At 52.1% G+C, this 25,270-nt stretch overlaps 3 protein-coding genes across 4 annotated transcripts in view; 1 reads left to right on the top strand and 2 right to left on the bottom strand.

The window, feature by feature from the left end:
• MAST1 (microtubule associated serine/threonine kinase 1) overlaps positions 1-5,343 on the bottom strand; it is a 30,300-nt gene extending 24,957 nt beyond the window's left edge. Inside the window, exons 1-2 of one of the 2 annotated variants that reach the window (XM_038567133.1) lie at positions 5,251-5,343; positions 1,648-1,679 (exon numbers count right to left, since the gene is read on the bottom strand). In XM_038567133.1, the coding sequence (XP_038423061.1) occupies positions 1,648-1,679; positions 5,251-5,289 (71 nt within the window). In that variant the 5' untranslated portion in view covers positions 5,290-5,343. Of the gene's footprint in view, positions 1-1,310; positions 1,470-1,647; positions 1,680-5,250 lie in introns of those variants that run through there. The other variant, XM_038567132.1, reaches the window with a different exon arrangement.
• Positions 5,344-9,000: 3,657 nt separating this feature from the next.
• Positions 9,001-12,063, top strand: RTBDN (retbindin). The gene is made up of 6 exons (NM_001024961.1): positions 9,001-9,087; positions 9,392-9,566; positions 10,140-10,206; positions 10,320-10,430; positions 10,922-11,018; positions 11,617-12,063. The coding sequence occupies exons 2-6, from the start codon at positions 9,398-9,400 to the stop codon at positions 11,842-11,844; spliced, it is 672 nt and encodes a 223-aa protein (NP_001020132.1). The 5' UTR covers positions 9,001-9,087; positions 9,392-9,397; the 3' UTR covers positions 11,845-12,063.
• Positions 12,064-20,096: 8,033 nt separating this feature from the next.
• RNASEH2A (ribonuclease H2 subunit A) lies at positions 20,097-25,267 on the bottom strand. Its single transcript, XM_038567136.1, has 8 exons — positions 24,993-25,267; positions 24,732-24,803; positions 24,482-24,608; positions 24,292-24,379; positions 21,979-22,116; positions 21,786-21,873; positions 20,463-20,586; positions 20,097-20,327 (listed from the first exon to the last, which is right to left on the bottom strand). Exons 1-8 carry the CDS (start codon positions 25,117-25,119, stop codon positions 20,192-20,194), a joined length of 900 nt encoding a protein of 299 aa, XP_038423064.1. The 5' UTR covers positions 25,120-25,267; the 3' UTR covers positions 20,097-20,191.
• Positions 25,268-25,270: the final 3 nt, after the last annotated feature.

The raw sequence follows: 25,270 nt of genomic DNA on the forward strand, positions 1-25,270 counted from the left end.
TGTGTGTATCCACATGTGGCACACACTGGGATGTGTGTGAGCTCAGCCCTGAGTTGGATTTATCTTATGATACAACCTTTACTTCTGTGTGTCTGTGTGACACAGTGTGTAATGTCACTTGTCCATGACTAGATATGCCACTGTGTGCTGTACCATGTGCGTGCATGATTTCTGCTACAGGTGTCCATGTCTTTGTGTGGCATTCTAAGTCTATGCGATATACTGCCCTTGTGCGTGTGTGTGTGTGACATTCACCATGTGTATCCACGTGTGTCATCTACTGTGTATGAGTTTCACACCCTGTGATACTGAGCATGTTTGAACCTGCCACCATGTGTGACATTCCCTAGATGAGTCTTCCATGTGATAACGTGGGATAGTGTGTCTCTCCATCTCTGCAAGATTTCCTGTGTCATTTATTCTGTCATCCATGTAACACCGCATGTGAAACGCTTAGATGCTATCATGTGCTGTGACATTGTTAGGTGGATGGATGTCATTGCCATACATGTGTCTGTGTGCATCTTGGATGCCAGAATCGTGTGTGTGTGTGTGTGTGTGTGTGTATCACCATGCATGTGACATCTTACTGGAGGCACACAACACTGTACCTGTCTGTGTGTGTCGCTGGGGGTGCCCCTGTGTGTCTGGGCATGACTCGGACCTATGGCCACTGTATGCGTGATGGCTTCAGGGTGTATCTGGGCCACTGGGGCTGTAGTGTGTGTATGTGTGTGACATCATGTCCTACGTGACGCTGTGTGTCACTATTTTCCGTATGAGGCTGTGTGCTTGGTGGGGGTAGTTTGTGCTATGATAAAGCCCCCCTATCCTTCTGCCCCTCAGGATCCCAGCTTCTGAAGAGGGAGCCCCCAGCCCCTCCATTCCCCTCACCCCCCACCACAGTGACTGAGCATATTAGCGAGGCCAGAAACACGCGGCATGGGGGCGGGGGGAGGCCAGGCTGCGGCTATTGTTCCGAGGGTGCAAAGTCCCCCACCCTCCCCTTCTTCCCCTACCCCCACTGGGTTGCCGGAGCCCGCAGCGCCAGCAGACAAAGACGCCGCAACCCCCCACCCGGCGCAGCCTCCTCCCCCCCTCCCTGTGGCGGTCCTCTCCGGCGTCCAGTGCCCCCAGTCTCGGCCCACACGGTCCCCAGTGCAACCCCATCCCCCGCAGAAGGGCTCAGCACGGACACCTCTGGCGCAGCTGGACCGGGTGCAGCATCCCGGGCCCCGCCCTGCGGCAGCGGCCAGAGGGGCGGCTTAAGTGGGGAGGGCCGGGTCAGGGTCTCAGGGATGGGGTTCTACCTCTTGGTGCGGCGGAACATACTGCCGCCAGGGAAGGAGGGCATCGAGAAATTGGAAAGCGCGGTCCAGAGAGAGTCAGACATGACCCGGCGGCGGCGACATGGTGGCAGGTGCGGCAGTGGCGGCGGCAGCGCGGGGAGCGAGCGCGCGGGGCGGAGGCTGGAGCCGCAGCGGGCAGGGAAGGGCGGGGGAAGGGAGGGCCGTGCCACTGCCGCCCGCCGGGAGGGGGCGCTGCTGTGCACCAGCGCGCCAGGCCCCGCCCGCGCGTGCCCCTGGCGCCCCTACCCTGGCTCGAGAAGGGACGGCCAGCCCTGCGCATCTCTCCCCCAAGGCTCACCTGCTGCTTTTCCGGGGCAGAGGCAAATCCTTCTGGAAGGCAAAGGGGCGAAAGGATAGAGGTCAGCGTGGACCAACAGCTGCTGTCTGCAAGCCCTCTCACCCCTGGAGGAGCAAAAGTTGGGTGGGACAAACCCGTCATAAGCATCCTCAGCTGCACCCTTCTCGTTATGCCGGGAGGGCTGGGATCTTTGAGAGAGAGGGTACCAGGGTGATTTCTCTCCCAACCCCAGACCCGTACAGAGTCCCCTATAGGACTCCTGAGTTGACATTTCAATGTGCATTTGTACAAATGAAACAAGAGCCTCTTTGAAACAATGTTTCTTGAGCACCTCTTGTATGCCAGGCCCTGTGCTAGGCACTGGGGATACAGCAGTGAATGAGAGAAAAATTCCTTCCCTTTTGGGACTAACATTTAGAGAAGGGAAGCAGACAATAAACAAGATTAATATAGAAGTGAACGAGATAATTTTAGGCATTCATAAGTGTCATTAATAAAATTAAGGTGATGTGATGGAAAATGGGTAAGAGAAGGACAGGATGCTCAGAGGACTGCTCCCGGGAAGGTGACTTTTAAGACAGTCGTTGAAAAAATAAGACCCCACCATGGAAGGATCTGTAGAGGGAACTGCAAAGGTCTGGAGACAGGAATCAACGTGCTATGCTCAAGCATGAGAGGCTGAATGAATGAATGAATGAATGACTCCACATCGCAAGGATTCTACCCAAACCCCAACCAGATTCGGTGTTGGGGGCAGGGTAGTTAGGGTGGCTCAAAACCAAAATTGGAAATGGGAATTAGACGATGGCCAAGTGGTCTTTTTGACCATGGTAATGATAATAATTGATAAATATCAACATTATATGTCCACACCAGAAGAAGGTTATGTTCTGTTTGTCAAGCATTCAGGAAGCCACTAAGGGGATCAGAAGTTATGGAAGTCGTGAGAACAGTGGGGAGAGGAAGTACCACCTCCCAGTCAGTTCTGTGTCCACAGACCAAAGTGAATAAAGGAGTTTGGGTGGGGCTGCAGACGGAAAGATTCTAGTGAGGGTTTCAAAAGCCTTTTGGTGGGGACTCCAACCAGGGGAAAATGCGGAGCGTTTAAGATCCTTTCTAGGATCTCTGAAAGCAGAAAGCCCTCGGTTCAAATCCCAGCGTTGCCTCTTATAACCTTGGCCAATAACCTTACAACAGTCCATTACTCCTAAAGGATTCTGTGAGATGATTCAGGTGCCTAGCACCTTAGCATGATGCCTGGTACATAGTCAACACTCAATAAATATTAGGCCATAGGAACAGGAGTTGTTGTAAATGGACACGCTGCATGACAGAGGATGGGCCAAAGGGAACTCCCACTCCCATGTACACTATGGTTGGGGTGAAAGAGAACACAGTCCAGACCGCAGCCCTGCCCTCCTGAGCCGCAGGTGACCGGGAATCCATTCCAGGTTTTCTCACTGTTTTTGCAGAATCAGTTTGAATGAGCATCAGCTGGAACCAGCCGACTGGGCTGGACGACCGCAACGGCCCAAGCGAAATCCAGACCTGGATTTCCCGCCCACGGAGCCCAGGATTCCAGATCCGGGTATACTCAGCCTTCGAGGGTGAGCCCTTTGGAGACCTTTAAACACCTCCCGGAGAAGTCTTCAAACCTAGCCCCATTCGCTAGCGCCCCTAAACATTCTAGAGTCTAAGAAAAGGACAGACTGGAGCAGTAGAGGACTTGGATCCTCGGCGTCAGAGTAAACAGACGCCACCTCCGTCACTAACTGCAGAGCGGCTCCAGGATTGATGGACGGCGCTGTGGACAGGGCTTTCGGACTCGGGATGCTGTTCATATATACGATCCCAGCTGCCACACAGTTGGGGGCCCTCGGGCGCTCCACGGCTGTGGGATAGCTCCCTAAGGGGTTGCATCAGTGTGTGACTACATCCAAGGCAGCGAAGTGGTTAACTCTGCCAGAAGGGAAGAGGTAGGGGGCAGGACTCTGGCGGGGTAGCCTGGCCCAGAGGACGCCTCAGGAAGGAAGGGTGGGTGAGTGGGAGGATCCCAGGCTGGGGCGGGGTCTTGAGCAAGAGACGGAAGGCCCGCGTGGCGCTGAGCCAATGGGAATCGGCGCCGTCCCGGAGGGCGGGAACACACCCCCTTGTAGGCCCCGCCCCTTCCCACCCTTTTCTCGGGGACCCGACGGCGCGGACCCAGTCTGGCTGCTTCAGCACCTGCTCAGGCTTTGCCGCTGCTCCTTCCCTTTTCTCAGAACCCCTTGTCCCACCCCAGCACTAAGATGGGGTGGAACTTTGGGGAAGATTTCGGGAGCCCAAGGCACTTAGATGGAGCCATCTGTGTTGTGTCTGAAAGCAAATTAGCTTTCCAGCCCAGGTCTGGCTCCAACATCATCCAGATTACCTGGGAAGTCCTTTCTATCATCTGACTCCAATATTTCCTGCTGCAATGACTGATCAGCTCACCTTGGTCTCCAACCTCAGGGATAGTGTGGGTTAGAGGAGTCCTGAAATGAACGAGGCCCTGAGTGAGGGTTTGAATCCTCCCCTTCTTTTTCCAAATACCAGGCTAGGTATGTAGCCTGAGTCTGGGGCCATCTAGGCTTTATCTAAACTCCTCCAGATTGTGTATGGTGGGCCTGGGCTCCAAGTAGCCTCACAAAGACCAGACCCCAGGCAGGCCTTGGGGTGAAGCTTTGACTAGTTTCCTGGGACCAGTTTAGGAGCAACATGGGACCTTCACCTTAACCCTTAGAAGCGCACGAGGAAGATAGTAGAAGAGGACCCTTCTCAGCTTCAGAATCCCCACCCATATTGAAAGCGGGAGTTCCTGATGCCTGGATTTCCCCACACTCCACAATCCTCAGTGTCCCACTCTGTGCAGTGGACTCACTCCCGCGCCTGCGCAGCCTGGAGACCAGTATCTTCTAAGGCTGCAAGGAGCTAAAAATCGCTCCCGCCCACCCACAAGCTGGGCTGGACTTGAGGATCTGGCGGGGGGGGGGGGGGGGGGGGGGCGGGTAGTGAAAGGAGGGGGAACGAAGAGTGAGGAGGGAGGCTGTCTAGGGTGTCTGTCCAATTAGGGCAGTAGGAAGAATCCTGGTGGCCGGGCAGAAGCCTGGAGGTCGCAGGGGCTGCTCACGCCTCAGAAAGGGGTTCCTGGGGTGGTGAGGGGCGAGGCTGCAGCATAAACATGTTTACGGCCTCTGCGGCGCCGGCGGCCCCGAGGGGCGCGAGCCCTGGGGCAATAACTTTGCTCTGCGCCCCCTCACCCCCAGCCTGGCTCCGCGCCAGGGCGATGACTTCGGTCCCAGCCCCCTCCCCCTCCGGCGGGCCAGGTGCCCCTCGGCGATCCTCGAGGGAGAGCGCTAGGCGGCACCCCCTCCGTCAGCTCCCTGGATCCCCGGGCGGCGCCTGAGGGGCGGGGTCGCCAGCGCGGCGGGACGCGCGGCTACCGCGTTCCCCTCCGGTAGCGTCCCGAGGCCGTGGGAGGGGGCGCCCTGGCCGGCCCGGGCGCAAGTTCTCCCGCCCCCTGCCGGGCCCCTCCTCAGGGCGCCGACCCCTTCCCCGCCACCCGGGACCGGGGCCGCCGCGTACCTGCAGCCTCCGGCGGCGGATCAGGCCCGAATCGTCCATGGCGGCGGCGGCTTCGGCCCCGGGGAGGGAGGAGGGAGGTGGCGGCGGCGGCGGCGGCGGGAGGAGGGAAGAGGGAGGGAGTGAGAAGCCGCGGGGACCGCGGCGGCGGCGGCGGCGGCGGCGGCGGCGGCGGGTGGGGGGGTGGGGGGTGGCGGGGGCGGAGCAAAGTGGGGCGGACCCGGCGCCGTCACTGCGTCGGGGCGCCCAAGCCCTGCCTCGGCCAAGGCTGCCCTAGCCGCGGGGTGGGAGGGGGCAAGCCGGGGAGGAGCTTCCCTCTGCCCCCGTGGGAGCCACGCTACGGAGAGACCCCTGTAAGGAGAGACACCCCAGGGGAGAAGAGACATGCCCATAGGTAGACCTCCAACCCCAGAAACACCCAAGGGAGACATTCTTGCTAAGATAAATTCCTTATGCGGATATCCCCCCCCTTCCTGCAGCGACACCCCTCAGGGAGACACATTCCCACGGGTTGGATAGTCTCCACCGGGAGGCCCTCTGCAATCAGAAACTCCCCCTTCACCCTGAAAATCATTCCTAAAACAGATGATCTCTGAGAGGTAACGCTTCCTCTCAAAAGCCCCCTGCCACCCCCAAGAAGAGACACTTCCGAAGAGAAAAACCTCCACGGGTGACATTTCACGTGGGAAGCCTGGTGAAGATGCCCCCAGTGGAAGACCCCCCTAAAATATTCTCTGTGGGAAATTGTTTCCACCCATGAGACCCCCACATCCTAAGGAGATGCATTCTTACATACTGACATTTGCATTACGGACACCCATCCTCACGGGAGATGCTCCCACAGAAAAACATTTTCCATGCATATACCGCCCCCCTTCCCAACCAGAGCCTCTTCGGAGAACCCTGCAACCCCTCTAACGACCCCCCCCCCCATCAGGATTAAGTAGCCAGGCCAGGCCAGACTGTATTTATAGGAGAGATTAGCTGGTAGTTTGGGAGGGGGGCAGCTGAAGCGATTTTCACACATACCCCCCTGCAGTGTTCCTACAGCTGAGACCAAGCCGACCATGCTTCCCAGAGTTGGTGTGGAAAGCATCGGCGACCTCCCTACTCCAAGTCTAGGCGACGGAGGACAGGGTGGGGAGAGGGCTTCCCAAGGGTCTCTGCCTCCAGCTGGCCAGGAAAGCCCTGGAGGGCGCGGTCACTGGGCTGGAGCGACCCCTGCTGGCCAATGAGGGCGACGGCGAGGTCTAGGTCCAGGTGTTCCCCAGACACTTGTTTCCTCGTCTCCGCGGCTTTGCCTGCGCTATCTCACTGTTTCTCTCTGTCTCTGTTTATCGGCATGTTTGTTTGCCATCCCTCTGAGTCTGTTCTTCCAACTTCTCTGCCAAAGGCCCGGACTCCGCTCTTGTCGCCCCTTCTAAAACCGGCGGTCGCGGGAGCTCTCCGTGGTGCTGATCTTACGCGCTCCTGTCCGCGGTGCTGAATTCCGAGGGCAGGGTTGGGGGCTGAGGTCAGGGGAGGGGAAGGGTTGGCGGAAGGCACAGCCCAAAAACCGAACAGATCTGACACACGAGCACCCTGGACTACCTCGAAATGGACTAGGGGAAGGCTAGGTACACTAAGTCTTGGTTGTTGAAGCCAATAGGACATCAGTGGGTGTCCCCCAAGGGGCCAGGACACAGGGCCTCCTGATTTTGTTAATTTACTCAACACGCACAGAGCACCTGCTGTGTACTAAGTTGTGTTTTGAGATCTGGGAGTTCCGTAGTGAAAATGGCAGACAAAAACTCTTCATCAGTCTGAGTAGGGAGGGATATTTGTGGTAGTTGCCACTGCTCACAAAAACACATATGCACACACTACAAGCACAGGCACACACACTGCAAATATACAAACACAACATACCAATACATCCTCAGGAAACGGACTCACAGGGGATCCCTGTGTGGCTCAGCGATTTGGCGCCTGCCTTCGGCCCAGGGCGTGGACCTGGAGTCACGGGATTGAGTCCCACTTCGGGCTCTCAGCATGGAGCCTGCTTCTCCCTCTGCCTGTGTCTCTGCCTCTCTCTCTGTGTGTCTCTCATGAATGAATAAATAAAATCTTTAAAAAAGGAAACAAACTCACATACACATAGTCACGCATTCTGCAAATATGTACTCCTCTAAAATACACACAAATACACATCCTCAGCAAACAGACTCACACACAAACACATATACACGTTTGCAAATATACACTTAGCAAACACACACTGAATCCTATAAAAACACATAATACAAACACGAAATCAGCAAACACAGACACACACACACATATACACATAAACTCACATTCTGCAAACACATACATATGCAAACACAAAATTAGAAAACATAGACATACACTCAGCAAATGAAGACACACACAAAACAACATGTACAAACACTCAACAGACATAATCACACACACACATAATACCAAAACCAAGGGAAATTCAGCTACATACAAACTCTTTTTTTAAGATTTTATTTATTTATTAATGAGAGACACAGAGAGAGAGAGAGAGAGAGGCAGAGACACAGGTAGAGGGAGAAGCAGGCTCCATGCAGGAAGCCTGATGTGGGATCCCAGGACCCCAGAATCCCGCCCTGAGCCAAAGGTAGATGCTCAACTGCTGAACCACCCAGGCATCCCTACATACAAACTCTTACCCAACATACAAACACAATATTCTCCCAACACAACACGTGGACACACACATACACTCACATACCTACTGCAGCACTGTTCTTCTCACCAGACTCTCCCACTAGAATGTCCACTCTGTGTGGTTGAGATTTTCATTTTTTGATCACTACTGCATCCCCAGAACCTAGAGCACTATAGGTGCCCCATAAATGTTTGTTGAATGAATGGACGAATTGAGGAAATGCTTGCAAGAAACTCACATTCACGGAAACTGCAGAAGAACACACACACATTTCAGATGCAGACATGCACCCTCCCCACACATGTGAACACCCTCTTGTTCATTAATGGTCGCCTATCATGGTCAACAGCCTATATCCCCTGACTTTATCCACAGCATTCTCACAGGACAGCATCCTGATTCTACATCCCCCTCCTTCAAATTTATTATATCTTAATCAATTGGATACATGGGGATTGGGACATATACACCCAGATTTTGAACACACACACACACACACACACACTCGACCAAGAGACACACATACTATACCTTCACACAACAAACATACACTACACACACACACACAGCCATACACACTCTCAACTAACACACACACAGAGAGTTTAAGCCATAATCTCAACATAAAGGCCAAACAAGTATATATATACACAGCAGTCCCAGGTCCATTGGCCTTTGGTCAGCTGGAGCAGGGCGTGTGACGGAAGGAAACTCCTCCTCTGCATCAAACCACACCCCCTTTGGCTGCCGCTCTTTCCTGGACTTGACTCTGAGGTGTCTCAGCAGCTCCCTAGACCCCGGTCCAGTTAAAGGTGAGAGGTGATCAGAGGGGGCAGAGGAGGGGAGGGAATTGTCTTGTCTCCACAGACCCTCAGCTTCTCCTAGCCTGTGGTTTTTGGACCACAGCGGCAAAACTGGAGTCCTGCCACCGCCAAGCTTGGCTCCAAAGGCCCAGCCCTGGTGGCAGCCCCTAAGCCGATTGTGGGCCGAGAGAAGGTGACCATGAGAGGGGCCAGCAGGGATCAAGAAGGAGGGAGGAGACTGGGCAGAAGAGAGGGAGGAATTACTGGACAGAAGACGGAGATTGAGAGAGCTGGGGAGTCCCTTTAGTTCTGAAGACAGAGGGGATCACCTGAGCCAACCAGGTGGGAGATCCTCCTGGGCATGAGGGGGAGGGGAACCATGGTCCAGCTAGAGGAGGGGGCCCTTGGGCCTAAAGAGATGGAGGGGACATGAGTCTGATGGGGGAGAAGGGGCCCCTGGGTCAGAGGCAGGACTTGATGGTTCCCTGCAATTTGAAGATCCTTGGTCATTGCCTCCCCCATCAACTGCTCGATCTCTGCTCTCCCTGGCACTGTCTCCTGGGTAGGCATTAGGAGGGTACTACCCTTAGCTCTCAGAAAGGGACAGCCAAAACTCACCCCATTCCCAATCTAACTCTTGTCTCAGGTGGACATGGCCAACAGGGGCCACACTCAACCCAGGGCCCTGGCCTGGGCCCTGGGACTGACCCTGGTATGGATCCTGCTGGGTGCCTGTGGAGGGAGCCGCCCACTCCCAGCTTTGTCCCGAAGACACCATAGGCTGGCGGCAGATCTTGGCACAGGCCAGCTGCACCTTGCAGGTGAGCACTCCAGACCCTACCTAACCCCCAACACCCAAGAAACTCCACTTCATCATAGCAATACTAGGATTTCCTTATGAGAGCGGCTTAGGGTGAGGCATAGGCGGGGAAGGTGAGCAGGCAGGACTAGTGCTAAAGAATGGTAGAGTGCGCAGAGTCTGGAGTCAGACTACCTGGGTTCAAATTCCAACTCTGCCACTTCATAGCTGTGTGACTCTGAGCAAGTCACTTAACCTCTCTGGGCTTCATGTAGACCATTAAAAAGGGAGAAAAATAATAGACCTACCTCATAGGGGTATTGTAGAGGGGTGTATGTAAGCATATGAAAACTTATACCATTATTAGGGATATAAACAATAAGCTGATTATGATTTATTATTATTATTATTACTAGAAATTGCATTTGTGTCCCAAGAGAAGTATTTTTATTTAAGTTTTATGTTTGGGTGGCACTGATGTAGCCGGGGACTCCCCTGTTTAGGGGGCTCAGGCCTTGGTTCCCCAATCCTACCTGAGGATCCAAGACCCCCAACTCACAGGAGTCCCCTTCCCCATGGTCCTGTTGTCCCCCAGAGATGGACACACCAGAGGCATCGGGCCCTGGGATGGTCTCAGAACACTGTGGGAAGCCGAGCCCCGGGTGAGTACAGTACCCGCCAGGGTTTCCTTGTGTCCTTTGCTCCAGTTGCCCCTGCCAGGGGCCACAGCCCCGGCGCATCCTGACTCAAACGAGTTATTTTTCCCAATGTTCAGGTGCGAATCCTTTCTGGGACACCTCCAAGTCGCCCTCCACAATCGCTTCCGCCTGTTGTTACTGGGGATACGCCAGGCGCAGCCGCTCTGTTCAGAGCTCTGCGACATCTGGTAGGGAAGGCGGGGCAAAAGGGGGTGTGTCCTATGGTTTGCGCGGGACCAAAAGCGAGATGGGCAGCTCGCTCGTCTTGGTGTGTGAAGGGGCCAGGCCTGCCTCCAACAAGGCCAAAATCTGAAGATGAGGCCCAGTGTTTGGAGGCCAGGTGGGAAGGGGCGGGGCCTGTAGTGGACCAGGCTTTTATGGGGCGGGGCCTCCTGTTTGAAAAGAGAAGCTAAAAGGATGGGGAATGTAAGGGGCTGGCCTGAATTAGATGGTCTGAAGTCTGCAGGGATGAGGCCAGCTGTGACAGGGCCCTGGATATGTGTGGAGAATATAGGGCAGGGTGAGATCTGGAGGATGGCGTCCGTGGGGGGCGTGGTCCTAAGAGGCGAGACCTGGATCAGGGGGCGGGACGTACACGGAGGGAAGACTGGAAGGCAGGAAACCCACTAGAATGCGACCGCGGAGACTTTACCCCCTCCTCTCTACACACCATCCGCAGGTTTGCCACGTGTGAAAGTGATATTACCTGCGGTCCGACTTGGCTCCCACTCCTAGAAAAGAGGGGCTGTGAGCCTCGCTGCACTACCTACGAGCAGGTGAGCTTGAGACAAGAAGGTGCAGGTCAGAGACTGGGACCTCCCCTTATTATGTCCTGCCTTAACCCGCCTAGGCCCCAGAGTCCGGACTGGCACTCCCAAGGCCCCTGCTCCCACCCTTCCCCCTTCCGCAGCCCAAACTCCGTAATGGGATACGTGTGGACACTCCCTAGGGCCCATTGAGGCTGGATTTGTCCTCCCCAAGGGACCGTCTCTGCTCTAGGCTCGTCCACAGTCCCACACCCCCACCCCGGAAGACCCAGAAGCCCGAATCACCTCACCTAAAACCCCAGCCTTAATCTAGCCCTCCCCCATCCCAACCTTGGGACCTAGTAAAAAAACTCGCCCTCTCAGGACTCTTCTGTTATGCCCTCGCCCTCACACTCCCAGGAGGACCCAAAGAGGGTCACTGCCCACCCCTCGACAGCGGCTCTACACTCGCCCCTACTTGCAAACCAAGCCAAGATTTTCCTTTTCCAAGGCCACGCCCCTGAACACTCCCCCGCCTACACCGCCCGAAGGCCACGCCCCCCCCCCCCCCCCCCCCCCCCCATCAGGACTCTATCCACTCCGGCCCTAACTCCACTCCCTCTCCCAGACCTTCGCTGACGGGGCGGACCTTTGCCGCTCGGTTCTGGGCTACGCCCTACCAGTGGCCGCTCCTGGCGCCGATCACTGCCTCAACATTTCCATCTCGGTACTGCCGGGGTCCAGACAGGAACGGAAGGCCCAGGAAGTCACCTTCCCGCGTTCCCGCCGCTCACGCACCTGGATCCTGGATGCTCCCGGCAGCGGGAGCGGCAGTGGAAGCGGCAGCGGCCCTTAGGGGGCGCCAGGTCTTGAGTGGGAGATTCATCCCTTCCCCAGACCCCGTCCCTCTAGACACCCGGAGCTTCACCATTCTCCCGCTCTGCCTTCTAGTTTCCAGAGTCCTGTCCCTCCTCCCTGGAGTCCCAGGGACTAGCTCTTCTCCAGGTGATTAGAGAAATAATCCAACTCTAGCTCATCTCTCCCTCTCCCCCTCTGAATAAAGTCGCCAACTAGAGCACTGTGATGTACCTGCTTCTTGGGGCAATAGGGGGCAAAGATAGCTGCCAGAAAGAGATCAGTGTGTCACTTCAAATCGTCAGGTCCCAGAGTTAGCAAATGATGCACACTAGCATGTAAATGACAGCCTATATTCTGAGCACTTTCACAACTTGGAGTATCCAGGTGTCAGAACTGAAAAGGGGTCCAGAAGAGGGGTTGACAAAGGGAAGAGGTATGCCCCCCCTACTATGTCCACCAGGCCCACCAGGAAGCCCCTTCACTTGTACAGACTTCAAGACAACCTTCATGGCCCTCCCCTCTGATTAAGCACCCAACAGTGGCTGGCATAACTCACACTTCATTCCTTCCTCCCTTTCTTCCAAATCCCAGTCCTCCACCTAAGACAAAGGACTTGACTCAGATTTAAAATTTGGGATGTTAAGTGCTACTCCTGATCCTCCTCCTATCCAAAAGCCTTAGGACAGCCTGTTTCCTCACCAATAACAAAGAGCAATATGCCTTTTAGTTTTGTTCAATAGAACAAGATTGATGGATGTGTCCTGTGCCCAGACTGCTGAGATAGATCAGGCCCATTCTCTGCCCTCAGGGAAGATGGAATAGTATGAGAGGTGCCTCTCTGGGGAAGTGGCAGATAGACCTCTTTCAGCTTCAAGAGACAAACTCGGTTCTTTTTTTTTTAAGATTTTATTTATTCATGAGACACAGAGACAGAGAGGGGCAGAGACACAGGCAGAGGGAGAAGCAGGCTCCATGCAGGGAGCCTGATGTGGGACTCGATCCCAGGATTCCAAGATCATGCCCTGGGCTGAAGGCAGGTGCTAAACCACTGAACCACCCAGGGATCCCCGAGACAAACTCAGTTCAAAGTATGTTTAGCCAACAGTGATAAGCTTCAGGAATGGCTATATCTAGTTCCTTAAGTGATGTTAGGAATCTATCTGTATCTTTTTCTTGGCTATTTTCAGCCAGGATCTCCTCACAACAGGAAAGATGGACCAGCAACTACATGATTCCAGTAGTTAAAATGGTCCTATTTCTCTGTCAAAGTTTTCCAGTGCTGGCACTCAATGATCCTGTCTCCTCATGAAAGCCCATCACCAAACCAATCACTGTGCCCAGAGGGATGCTACACTCTCAATGGCCTGACATGGGTTATGGGCTTGTGCCTGAAGGCTCAGGATGGGGTCAGTTCCATCCGAACCACAAGGACTGGGGATGTTTCCCAGTCATTCTTTTTTTTTTTTTTTTTTTTTAAAGATGATGGCATTTATTTTATTTTTTTTTAATTTTTATTTATTTATGATAGTCAGAGAGAGACGGAGAGAGGCAGAGACACAGGCAGAGGGAGAAGCAGGCTCCATGCACCGGGAACCCGACGTGGGATTCGATCCCGGGTCTCCAGGATCGTGCCCTGGGCCAAAGGCAGGCGCTAAACCACTGCGCCACCCAGGGATCCCTGATTCCCAGTCATTCTGAGTCTCTTTATCTATAAAATGGGGATAAGTGTTCCTCTCCTAGGATTGTTGGGAGAATTAAATGAGCGAATGCAAGTTGTTCTGATTATACATAGCTTGTAGCAACTCCAAACTTAATGCTATAAAACAACAATCATTATTCTTTCTGGGTTCGGTTACAAACACTGGCTGGGTCTGGAATCACCCTAAAGTCTTCTTCATTCATACATCTGGTGGTTGGCACTGACTCTTGCCTGGCTGCTGACAGAATTGCTACACATGGCATGTCCCTCTGGCTTGGGCTTCCTCACAGGATGGCATCTGGGCTCCAAGGGCAAGTGTTCCAAGACAGTCAGGTTAAAGCAGTCTCCTCTCTTTCTCTCTGGTGTTAGAAAGCAGTGTTGCCTCCACTCTCTATTCACTGATGTTGTGTCACTAGAGCCAGCTCATATTCAAGGAGAAGCATTAGACTCCAACTCCTAATGAGAGGGATGCCAAATAAAATACTTAGAAAATGCCTGGGACATAATTAACCCTCAATAAACATAGACATTATCCATTATCATTGTCACAGTTATATATACTGTTACACATAAGGCCTTGAACACAAGGCCCTGATGATAAGGTGAAAGCCACGGAAGGTTTACACACAAGAAGACCCATCAGACTAAGACTCTTGTCTGACGCTGCCAGTAGGACAGGGAGAGGGTGAGACTGGAGATAAGGAAGACCAGTGAGGACATCAGGACAGGAAGCAGAAGGTGGGCAGAGATGGGTGAAAGAGAACCAGAAGAATAACCCACATGGTAATCTTCCAGAAACGGGTTATTGTTAATTTCATTTTATTTATTTTTAAGTCTTTAAAAAAGATCTATTTAGAGAGAGAGCGTGAACAGGGAGGAGCAGAAGGAGAGGGAGAGAAAGAATCCCAAACAGACTCCATGCTCAGGGTGGAGCCCAACGCAGGCAGGACTCAATCTCACTATCCTTACATAATGACCTGAGTCGAAATCAAGAGTCAGGAATCCCTGGGTGGCTCAGCGGTTGAGTGTCTGCCTTTGACTCAGGGCCTGATCCCAGGGTCCGGGATAGAGTCTCACATTGGGCTCCTGCAGAGAGCCTGCTTCTCCCTCTGCCTATGTCTCTGCCTCTCTGTCCCTTGAAAGAGAAAGAAAAGAAAGAAAAGGAAGGAAGGAAGGAAGGAAGGAAGGAGGAAGAAGGAGGAATGAAGGAAGGAAGGAAGCGGAAGGAAGTAATGAATGAATTAAGTCCGAAATACTCCTCCCGTCACCCATCACTCCCCCCTCCCTCCCTCCTCACCTCCCGCCTCCCTCCTCCCCCTTCCCTCCTCCCTCCATCCTCCCTACCCGCAACTCGAAAGAAAAATCGACACACCTAAAGAAAAAGAGGATCCCTGGTGCTCAGCGGTTTGGCGCCTACCTTTGGCCCAGGGCATGATCCTGGAATCCTGGGATCAAGTCCCACGTCAGGCTCCCGGTGCATGGAGCCTGCTTCTCCCTCTGTCTGTGTCTCTGCCTCTCTCTCTCTCTCTCTCTCTCTCTCTGTGTGTGACTATCATAAATAAATAAAAATTTAAAAAAAAGAAAGAAAGAAAGAAAGAAAGAAAGAAAGAAAGAAAGAAAGAAAGAAAGAAAGAAAGAAAGAAAGAAAGAAAGAAAAGAAAAGAAAAGAAATGAAGAGTCAGACACTTAACAACTGAGCCGCTCAGGTGCCCCCAGACCCTACATTTCTAACAGATGAGCTTGATGCTGCTGATCTGGGGATCTCTATTTGAAAAACTGGGGATTCAAAGATCTATTTTTTAAAGATGTTATTTCTTTATTCATGAGAGACATAGAGAGAGACACACACACACAGGCAGAGGGAGAAGCAGGCTCCACGCAGGGAGCCCGATATGGGACTCGATCCCAGGACTCCAGGATCACGCCCTTGGCCAAAGGCAGACCGAAGCTTAACTGCTGAGCCACTCAGACGTCCCAATAAAAAAAAAAAAAAAAAAAAAAAAATCTTAAAAAAAAAAGTAACATTTGCAAATTACACCCTTAGGGTGCCCACTAACTTCTACTTACGGGGGATAGTTTCTCTTTATCTTGTCCAGGCAAATTCCATGAGCAGTCAAAGGGGCCTATACATTCAAGATAAACTATAATTCTAGTTCGAGAGAAAAAAATAAATCCAAAATTTATAACATAAATTTACAAATTTATAGCAGAGAAAAGGACAGGGCAAGATTACTAATGGAATCTGGATGTGTAAACGTTTCGTAACTACAATGATAACCAGAGGCTGAGGCTTGAAAAGAAGGTACCCCAAGGGTGGAAAAATGGGGAGGCCCCAGCTCCTCCCCAAGGTCTGCCTTCACCATCCCTACTCTCCAGCCTTCTCAAAGCAGATCTTCCGGGACGCCTGGTGGCTCAGCGGTTGAGCATTTGTCTTCAGCTCAGGACCTGATTCCGGAATCCCAGGATCGAGTCCCACATCGAGCTCCCTATATGGAGCCTGCTTCTCCCTCTGCCTGTGTCTCTGCCTCTCTCTGTGTCTCTCATGAATAAATAAATAAAATCTTTAAAAAAACAAACACCAAAGCAGATATTCTCATCTCTGGGTATCCGCACTAAATGCTCCCACTGCCAGGAACCCTCTTCTCCCTCCTGTTCTGTCCCACCCCTCAGATCTCAGCCATTGAGCTTCTCAGGCTCTGTGAGCCCCAGAGCAGAGCTGGGATCCCCATGGTGCACTCCTGAGGTCCCCTGGACCTCAGTGGGTACTCAGAGACCTTTTGTAGCTGGGTCAGCACTGGCTTCCTGGTCCCCAGCACAGAACCTATGTGGAGGTATTCGGTTATGCACTAAATTGTATTCCACTCCCCAAATACATGTTTTTTTTTTTAATTTTTTTTTCATTTATTTATGATAGTCACACAGAGAGAGAGAGAGGGGCAGAGACACAGGCAGAGGGAGAAGCAGGCTCCATGCACCGGGAGCCCGACGTGGGATTCGATTCCGGGTCTCCAGGATCGCGCCCTGGGCCAAAGGCAGGCGCTAAACCGCTGCGCCACCCAGGGATCCCCCCAAATACATGTTGAAGTCCTAACCCCAGTGCCCCAGGCTGTGACTACATTTGGATAGGGTCTTCCAAGAGGTAATTAAAGTAAACTAAGGTCATATGGGTGAGTCATAATCCAATGACTGGAATCCTTAAGAGATTAGGGGTGCCTGTGTGGCTCAGTCAGTTAAGCATCTGCCTTCGGCTCACGTCATGATCCCGGAGCCCTGGGATCGAGCCCTGCGCGGGGCTCCCTGCTTGGTGGGGAGCTTGCTTCTCCCTGTCCCTTTACCCCTCCCCACTGCTCATGGATGCTCTTTCTATTTAATAAATTTTAAAAAGAGAGAGATTGGGATCCCTGGGTGGCGCAGCGGTTTGGCGCCTGCCTTTGGCCCAGGGCGCGATCCTGGAGATCCGGGATCGAATCCCACGTCAGGCTCCCGGTGCATGGAGCCTGCTTCTCCCTCTGCTTGTGTCTCTGCCTCTCTCTCTCTCTCACTGTGTGCCTATCATGAATAAATAAAAATTAAAAAAAAAATAAAATAAAAAAAATAAAAAGAGAGAGATTAGGACAGACACACACAAAGGGACTACCTGGTAAAACACAAGAAGAAGATGGCCATCTGCAAACTAAGGAGAAATCAACACTGCCAACACCTTCATTTTGGACTTCTAGCTTCCAGAACTGAGAAAATAAACTTGTTGTCTAAGCCACCCAGTCTGTGGTACTTTGTTATGTAGCCCTAACCAATACATGCTCCATAAATAATATTCCCATAATGTCCTGGGCTTTTCCCATCAGAACATTTACTAAGAAGTTAAAAACCATCCCCTTTCTTCTTTCCATGAAATTGCCACTGCTCAAGTCAAGGAAGAGTCAGGGTGAGGGAATGAGGTGGGAGGGCTGGGTACTGGATGTCTTCCTACCCCCAGGTACCAGTTCTTAACTTTTTATCCCAGATATTCCATTCCCCTACTAAGGAATTGCTTTGGGCATAGACTTGTCCTACTTTCAGCCAGGAAGTGACAGGGCAGCTGCTGGGGGATGAGGCCTTTGGAGATTGAGATGTGATATCTGTAACTGTGGCAGCCATAGTAGGACCATGAGAGGCAGAAAAACCCCACCAAAATGGCAAAATAGATGAATTTTTAAAATGGTGTCTTTGGGGCACCTGGGAGGCTCGGGTGGTTAAGCATCCAACTCTATTTTGGCTCAGGTGATGATCTCAGGGTCATGGGATCAAGCCCCACGTAAGTCAGGCACTGTGCTCAGTGAGGCATCTGCTTGAGATTCTTTCTCTTGTCTTTCTGTCCCTCCCCTCCACGTGTGATCTCTCTCAAATAAAACAAGAAAAATCTTAGGAAAAAAAAAAAAGAGTGTCCTTGATGTTGTTGAGCCACAGTGTAGGTTGAGTGTAAGCTTCCAAACTTCTCACGGACTGAAATAAACCTGTCCTGCTACTGGCAAGGCTGTGCGGGAAATAAGTGCTTACTTACACCGCTGGTGGGACGAGTTCATGTCTTCACAGAGAGGATTTTGAAAATATCTCTCCAAATTACAAGCCACATAGATCCTCTCACCCAGCAAGCTCACCTCTGGGGATTTATCCTACAGACAAAACTGCATGAGAAATGATGGCATACCCCGGTCATTTTCCGCTGTACACGTTTAATATTTATTTTTAAAAACATTTTATTTATTCATGAGAGACACAGAGAGAGAGGGGCAGAGACACGGGTAGAGGGAGAAACAGGCTCCATGCAGGGAGCCCAATGTGGGACTCGATCCCGGGTCTCCAGGATCATGTCCTGATCCAAAGGCAGATGCTCAACCACTGAGGTACCCAGGCATCCTACACGTTTAATATTTAATGGCAAGCCGGGCAATAACTCAATGCCTCTTAAGAAGCATTAAGTAGGGGCATCTGGGTGGCTCAGTGGTTGAGCATCTGCCTTCGGCTCAGGTCGTGATCCCAGAGTCCTAGGATCGAGTCCTGCATTGGGCTCCCCGCAGAAAGCCTGCTTCTTCCTCTGCCTATGTCTCTGCCTCTCTCTGTGTGTCTCTCATGAATAAATAAAAATCTTAAAAAAAAAAAAAAAGCAGCATTAAATAAACCACAGGACATTTGCACTGAGGACTCTGAAGCTAGAATGGGAATGAGGAAGGTCTTTAGGCATTCATTGGGAATTACCTCCAAGATGTGGTGAAGAGTAAGAATGTGCACTGTCTAGGGTAGTCTGTTTCCATTTGTTTTTTTTTTGTTTCCATTTGTAAAACAAAAACAAACCTCAGGAAAGCATCCACATGTATATTTGTAACATGCCAGAAATTCCCAGAAGGATCTAAAAGGTACCTGCTGTGGCCTGAATGTCTGTGTTCCCCCAAAATTTATGTTGATATCCTAATTCCCACAGATAATGGTGTTAAGGGGTGATTAGGTCAAGAAGGGGATTAGTGCTCTTATAAAAGCGACCTCACACAGGTTCCTTGCCCCTTATACCGTGGGAGGACACAGTGAGAAGTTGGCAGTCCACAACCTGGAAAACGGTCCTCACCAGAATCTGACCACCGTGATCTTGGACTTCTGGCCTCCAGAATGGTAATAAATGTCTGTTGTTTATAAACCACCCTGTCTGTGGTATTTTGTTAGGGCAGCCTGAACAGACTGAGACACCTTGGTAAGCCCACCAGCAATCTGGAGGCAGGGTGCTCCCTCCTAATTCTGCATCCTACAAGTATATTATGCATTGAAAAAAATAAAATAAAATAGGGGCACCTGGGTGTCACAGTTGGCTAAACGTCTGATTCTTGGTTTTTGGCTCAGGTTGGGATCTCAGAGTTGTGACCTCGAGCCCCGGTTGGGCTCCATGCTCAGAGCAGAAGTCTCCTTCAGATTCTCTCTGCCCTTATTTTGAACCTGCATGTGTGCTCTCTCTCTCTCTCTCTAAAACAAACAAATCTTTATTTGTTAAAAGATTATCTATTTATTCGTGAGGCACAGAGAGAGAGAGAGAGAGAGAGAGAGAGAGAGAGAGGCAGAGACACAGGCAGAGGGAGAAGCAGGCTCCACGCAGGGAGCCTGATGCGGGACCCGATCCCAGGTCTCCAGGATCACACCCCCCCAAAGGCAGCACCAAACCACTGGGCTACTGGGGCTGCCCAACAAATCTTTAAAGAATAAATTAAATAAAATGAAAATAAAAATAAAAAAGGACACCTGAGTGGCTCAGTGGTTGAGCATCTGCCTTTGGCTCAGGTTATGATCCTGGGGTCCTGGGATAGAGTCCTGTAGCAGGTTCCCCATGGGGGTGCCTGCTCCATCTATCTAGGTCTCTGCCTGTCTCTCATGAATACATAAAATCTTTTAAAAAAAAATAAATAAAAATTTAAAAATAAAATAAATCAGCCAGGGAGGGCCCATCTTGTTTAGGTTCCAAAAGTCTGTAGCTGGGTAGAGCTACAGAGCACACTCCCAACAAGCTTCCACCCCAAAGTACAACCAAATGCTTAGCTTTCCTTAAACAATTTTAATCACAAATTGGGGGGTGGGGGAGAAGCAGTGCAGGGTGAGGGAGGCACATAAAGGGAGAACAGGCTGGCTCCTAGAGAATGGTGGCTGACTCCAGGCCTCGCTCTTGGAAGTACCGGTGGGGGAGGCGGGGGTGGGTTCGAGGGCCTTTGCTGAAATAGGACATGATCCTCCCAGGTCCCTCCTGATCCCCTGTCAGCGAGTCCTCCCTGTGGGAGAGAGAGAGGTGGGGATACTGATCACTTCGGAGTATCGGGAGGAGGCCAGGGGCGGGGGGGAGTCCCAGGGAGGACTGAGCCCCGGCCTCCGTCTCTCATTCTTCATGGCACCCCCAGGACACCCACCATATAACACCTTCTGCCTCCTTCTCCAGGATGCTCTGGGCCGTGCGCCAGCTGAAACGGACAAACTGGGGGAAGCCAAACACAGGCTCCACGTGCTTCCTCAACCACGCTTTTGTCTTGGGATCTGAGGGACAGGAAAGGTGGGGTGGGCAGTGGTGATGGCCCCTGAGCCCTGCCACACGGTCCAAGTTCCTTGGCCTGGCATCGGAGGCACCACTACCTCATCTTGGCCTCCAGAGTACCCCTGAGGCACCTCCCACTGTCTGGGACCCATTCCTGCCTCAGAACCCTTGTGCAGGCAGCTTCCCAACTCCACCTGATGTGCTCAAGGTAGTTTGGGGAGACTGTCCCTGAGACATCCTTTCACCCCCTCAAGGACAACAGTCATTAAATGAGCATCTGTGAATCATGGTGGTAATACCCGCCATCTCCACAAAACTAGGAGCTCAGCAGGGACAAGGAGGTCCTTCTTTGTCTTGCTCATGGCTATATCCCCAGGGCACAGACTTGCATGGCACATACCAGGCCCTCAATAAGCACGGAATGCGACCCAAACTGTCTTTGGCTTGGACCTGGTTTCCTTACTTTGGCCTCACCTAAGTTCCAATCACAGACTTGCTGTGTCTCCCTACCCAACTGCCCATCCCTCCCTTGGGCCTCAGAAGGACCACAGGGCTCCTTGAACCCAGCCACTGAATTTTGAAATAGACTCATGGCAGGGGGCGGGCACACGATCATCTACCACACAGACAAAGAGAGTGAGCCTCATAAATGGGAAGAAAACAATAGATTCGGGGCGCCTGGGTGGCTCAGTTGGTTAAGCAACTGCCTTCAACTCAGGTCATGATCTCAGGTTCCTAGGATCGAGCCCCACATGGTAGCCTACTTCTCCCTCTCCCTCTGCTACCCCCCACCCCCGGCTTGTGCTCTCTCTCTTCCTGTCTGTCAAATAAATGATAAAATCTTAAAAAAAAAAAGAAAAAGAAAAAGAAAAACAACAGATTTAAGCTGGGGCTACTGGACATGAGCGGACACCCCTCACCACCACCCCTTTCCCCTTAATAGACAGATGCCCACCAAGGATGTCAGGCCCTCAATGGGGCACAGCAGAGATGGAGAGAGAAGGGAGGAGAGAGCCTGCCCACTGGAATCCAGCTTTGCCACATGCTGACCATAAACAAGTGGCTCCCCCGTCTGAGCCTCAGGCTCTTCCATCGCGGAGCAGGATGAGCACAATGAAGAAAACTGTAGAAGTGCACTCAGGCCTCCCTTGTTGGCGTTATTGCCAATATCACTGTCTCAAGGAGGCTCCAGTCTGCTCACCATTGGGGTAACCGGAGCCATAATCGGCATCCAGGTCCTGCAGCTTTTCCACAAAGTGCCAGCTCTTTACAGCCTGGTCACGGGCCACCTGTGGGCAAGATAAAAACTTAGGATCTCCCTCCCCTGAAGCAGGCACGCCTGCCACATGTGCAGGGGGATGCGAGGAGCTGGCCATGGCCAGAAGGAGCCTAACCTTGGCACAGATACTGGCAGCGCTGACCACAGGGTAGAGGGCATCGGCCTTGGCCTTGACCGTCACCTCAATGCCAGGAAAGCGCTGCTGCAACCGCTCTTGGTAGGTCTCTGGCAGCCCCACAGTGTCCACAAATACCTGCCGTGGTGACAGAAAGGTATTCATTCAACAAATGTCTGGGAAAATAACTGTCAGTGATCCAGCCTTACCGCATTTACACCTGCTGCTCCTGTGTCTGGAATACTCTTCTCAGCTCAAGGCCAGACTGAACCTTTCCCAGGCATCTCAGTTTATTTTATTATTTTTTTAAAGACTTATTTATTTATTTATGAGAGACACAGAGAGACAGAGACATAGGCAGAGGGAGAAGCAGGCTCCCCATAGGGAGCCCAATGTGGGACTCAGGACTCGATCCTGGATCCCGGGATCACACCTGGAGCCAAAGGCAGATGCTCAACTGCTAAGCCACTCAGGCATCCCGGGCAATCTCAGTTTAAAAGTCCCCTCCAGGGGCACCTGGCTGGCTCAGTCGGCAGAGTGTGCAACTCTTGATCTTCACGTCATGAATTTGAGCCCCACACTGGGTGCAGAGATTACTTAAAAAAAAGGAAAAGAAAAGTCCCCTCCAAAAGAGGCTGTCCCTGATCAAGCTGAAGCTATTCCACACTTACTGAGCACCTACTGCATACCACAGCTACAGCAGATGCCAGGAATTATAGAAGCAAATGCAAGACAAAAAAACCTCTGTCTTCATGGAGTGGATACCCTGGTAAGTGCCACAGACAAGAAACAGGATAAATAATAAAGGACAGGGGAGAGTTGGGAGAGATTATCATTTTATTTCTTATCTACTTTTTTTTTTAAGATTTTATTTATTTATTCATGAGAGACACAGGCAGAGGGAGAAGCAGGCTCCAGGCAGGGAGCCTAATGTGGGACTCGATCCCGGGACTCCAGGATCACAACCTGGGCCAAAGGTGGCACTAAACCGCTGAGCCACGCAGGCTGCCCTACTTATTTTTTTAAGTATGCTCTATGTCCAATGTGGTGCTTAAACTCTTGACCCTGAGATCAAGAGTACCATGCTCTAACGACTGAGCCAGCCAGGCATGCTGGGGGGGTATCATTTTATATAGTGGTAGGAGAGATTCGGGGATGGTCACTTCAAGGTGGTAACATTTGAATAAAGGCCTGAAAAAGGTAAGAGAAGGAGCCATGTGAAGATGCCATGTGAAGAGGATTCTAGCCAGAAAGAACAGCTAGTGCAAAGGCCCTGAGGTGGGACCATGTCAAGTATGCTAGACAGTAACAGGGAGGCCTCATAGCTGGAATAGAGAGATCAAGTCAGTGATCTCCATTGCTGTTACCCTCAGAAATCACCTTTATTATCTGCTTACCAGCTACCATCTGTGCCTCCTGACTTGGTCACCAAACCCTAGAGGGCAGGGCCCTTGTCTGTCTGTCCTAATACTGCATTGTGGGCTCCATATTCCAGTCCTGGACTTCAGCCATCTCCTCAACAAGGTCTCCCTTGTTATGTTCCCTATCTCAAGCGTATTTATCCTTGTTATTCTCTCAAAACGGCCTGTTCTTGGCCGCAGAGTACTGGATACAATGCCAACTTTTATTTCCTTCTGGTATTTCAATCTCACTCTCTTCCACTTGACACTGAACTTTCCAGATTTGTTACTGGGATCAAAAAATTAAATGTTGAGATCTATGTTTCAAAACGTGACTATCTGCTTCACAGGAGCAGACTATAAAGGACAGGCCTCAAAGTGGGAGGAGGATGGGGGGGAATCCAGGAGAGAAGAGTACCCTGGGCTAGGACAGAGGCTGCAGACAGGGGAACAGATATAGATTTGTTCTGGATTCCGAGCCTTTAAGATACAGAGAGATAAATCAGGTCACCTGGGTGGCTCAGTGGTTGAGTGTCTGCCTTTGGCTCAGGTTGTGATCCAAGGGTCCTGGGATCGAGTCCTACATCAGGCTTCTCACAGGAAGCCTGCTTCTCCCTCTGCCTATGTTTCTCCCTCTCTCTCTCTGTGTCTCTCATGAATAAATAAATGAAATCCTAAAAAAAAAAAAAAAAAAAAAAGATACAGAGGTAAATTAAAAGAGAGTGGAGCTGGGGGCTCCTCCTTGATCCTATATGGGGCACACATTTTGGGTAGGAAAAATAGTAGAAAGTCAAAAGACAGCAATATATATTCCTGAGATAACTCAGTTATGTCTGACTCTGAATCACCCACTGTACTTATATACTCCCATTTTATCCTGAAGTGATCAAATGTGGACAATCCAACAGCTCACCTGTGCAACTTTCACACCCTGGTCCAAGGCATACTGCACCAGCCCAGTGGCTGTATCATGGGATAGGGAGTTCAGGTTGTACTTGACCCTGCAATGGGAGACAAAACCTAGTCAGTTCCGGTCCCTACACCGATCCCTTCCAGGCCACGCTGGCTGCCCCTCCACCCGGCCCCTCCCAGAGGCCCCTCACCGCCCAAGCATGCTCGTAGAGATGAGGTTTGGAGACAGCACGTCCAATGCCCAGCCCACAAAGTCCCTGTCCTTCTCCATTTTCACAAAGAGCCTGTCCCGCTCGCTCTCCGATAGGGTCTTTGAGTCTGGGAGGAGGGTTGGGAGAGAAGGGGTGCGACTGGTTCTCCCAGCTGTTCTCCCCCTCCAGTTTGCACCCGCTCCTGCACACACCCAGGAACCACCTCCCCAGGGTCACACCTCGGGCTCACCTGCCACTTTCAGGGCTTCCAGATCTCCCAGGCGGGACAGGGGGCAATAACAGATGGCGTAGACCATGGGGCCTGGAGAAGCGAGTGTCCAACCAGTGAGCCCGTGAAAACCGCTATCCTTATTCCATCATCACCGCTTTTTTCGGTGCCATTACCACCATCACCCCCCTCCCCGGGTAGGGTACAATCCCGGCTTGCGTTCCAGTGCAACGTGCATTCCCCTAATCACGCCCCTCCCCCAGCCCAGCCCTGGGGGCGCACCCAGCACCGGGCCCCGGCCCGCTTCATCGACGCCCAGGACGCAGGGCTCCTGGCGGCACACCGCGGGCACAGGCGAGCTCAGGCGACAGCGGCCCGTGTTGTCTCTGTCCAGCTCGCTGAAATCCATGCCGTCTCTGCCGCCGCCACCGACCGCAAGAACCAGGTCTACAGGAGCGGTTCTAGGCGCGCGTTTTCCGCCGGCCCCGAAGCGGCTCTGGCTCCCGACCAATCGGTGCCCGGGACACGCCCCCGACGCTCCGGCCACCGTTGACGTTTCC

This window comes from Canis lupus, chromosome 20 (genome assembly GCF_011100685.1).
Source record: "Canis lupus familiaris isolate Mischka breed German Shepherd chromosome 20, alternate assembly UU_Cfam_GSD_1.0, whole genome shotgun sequence".
Taxonomy (NCBI): Eukaryota; Metazoa; Chordata; class Mammalia; order Carnivora; family Canidae; genus Canis; species Canis lupus.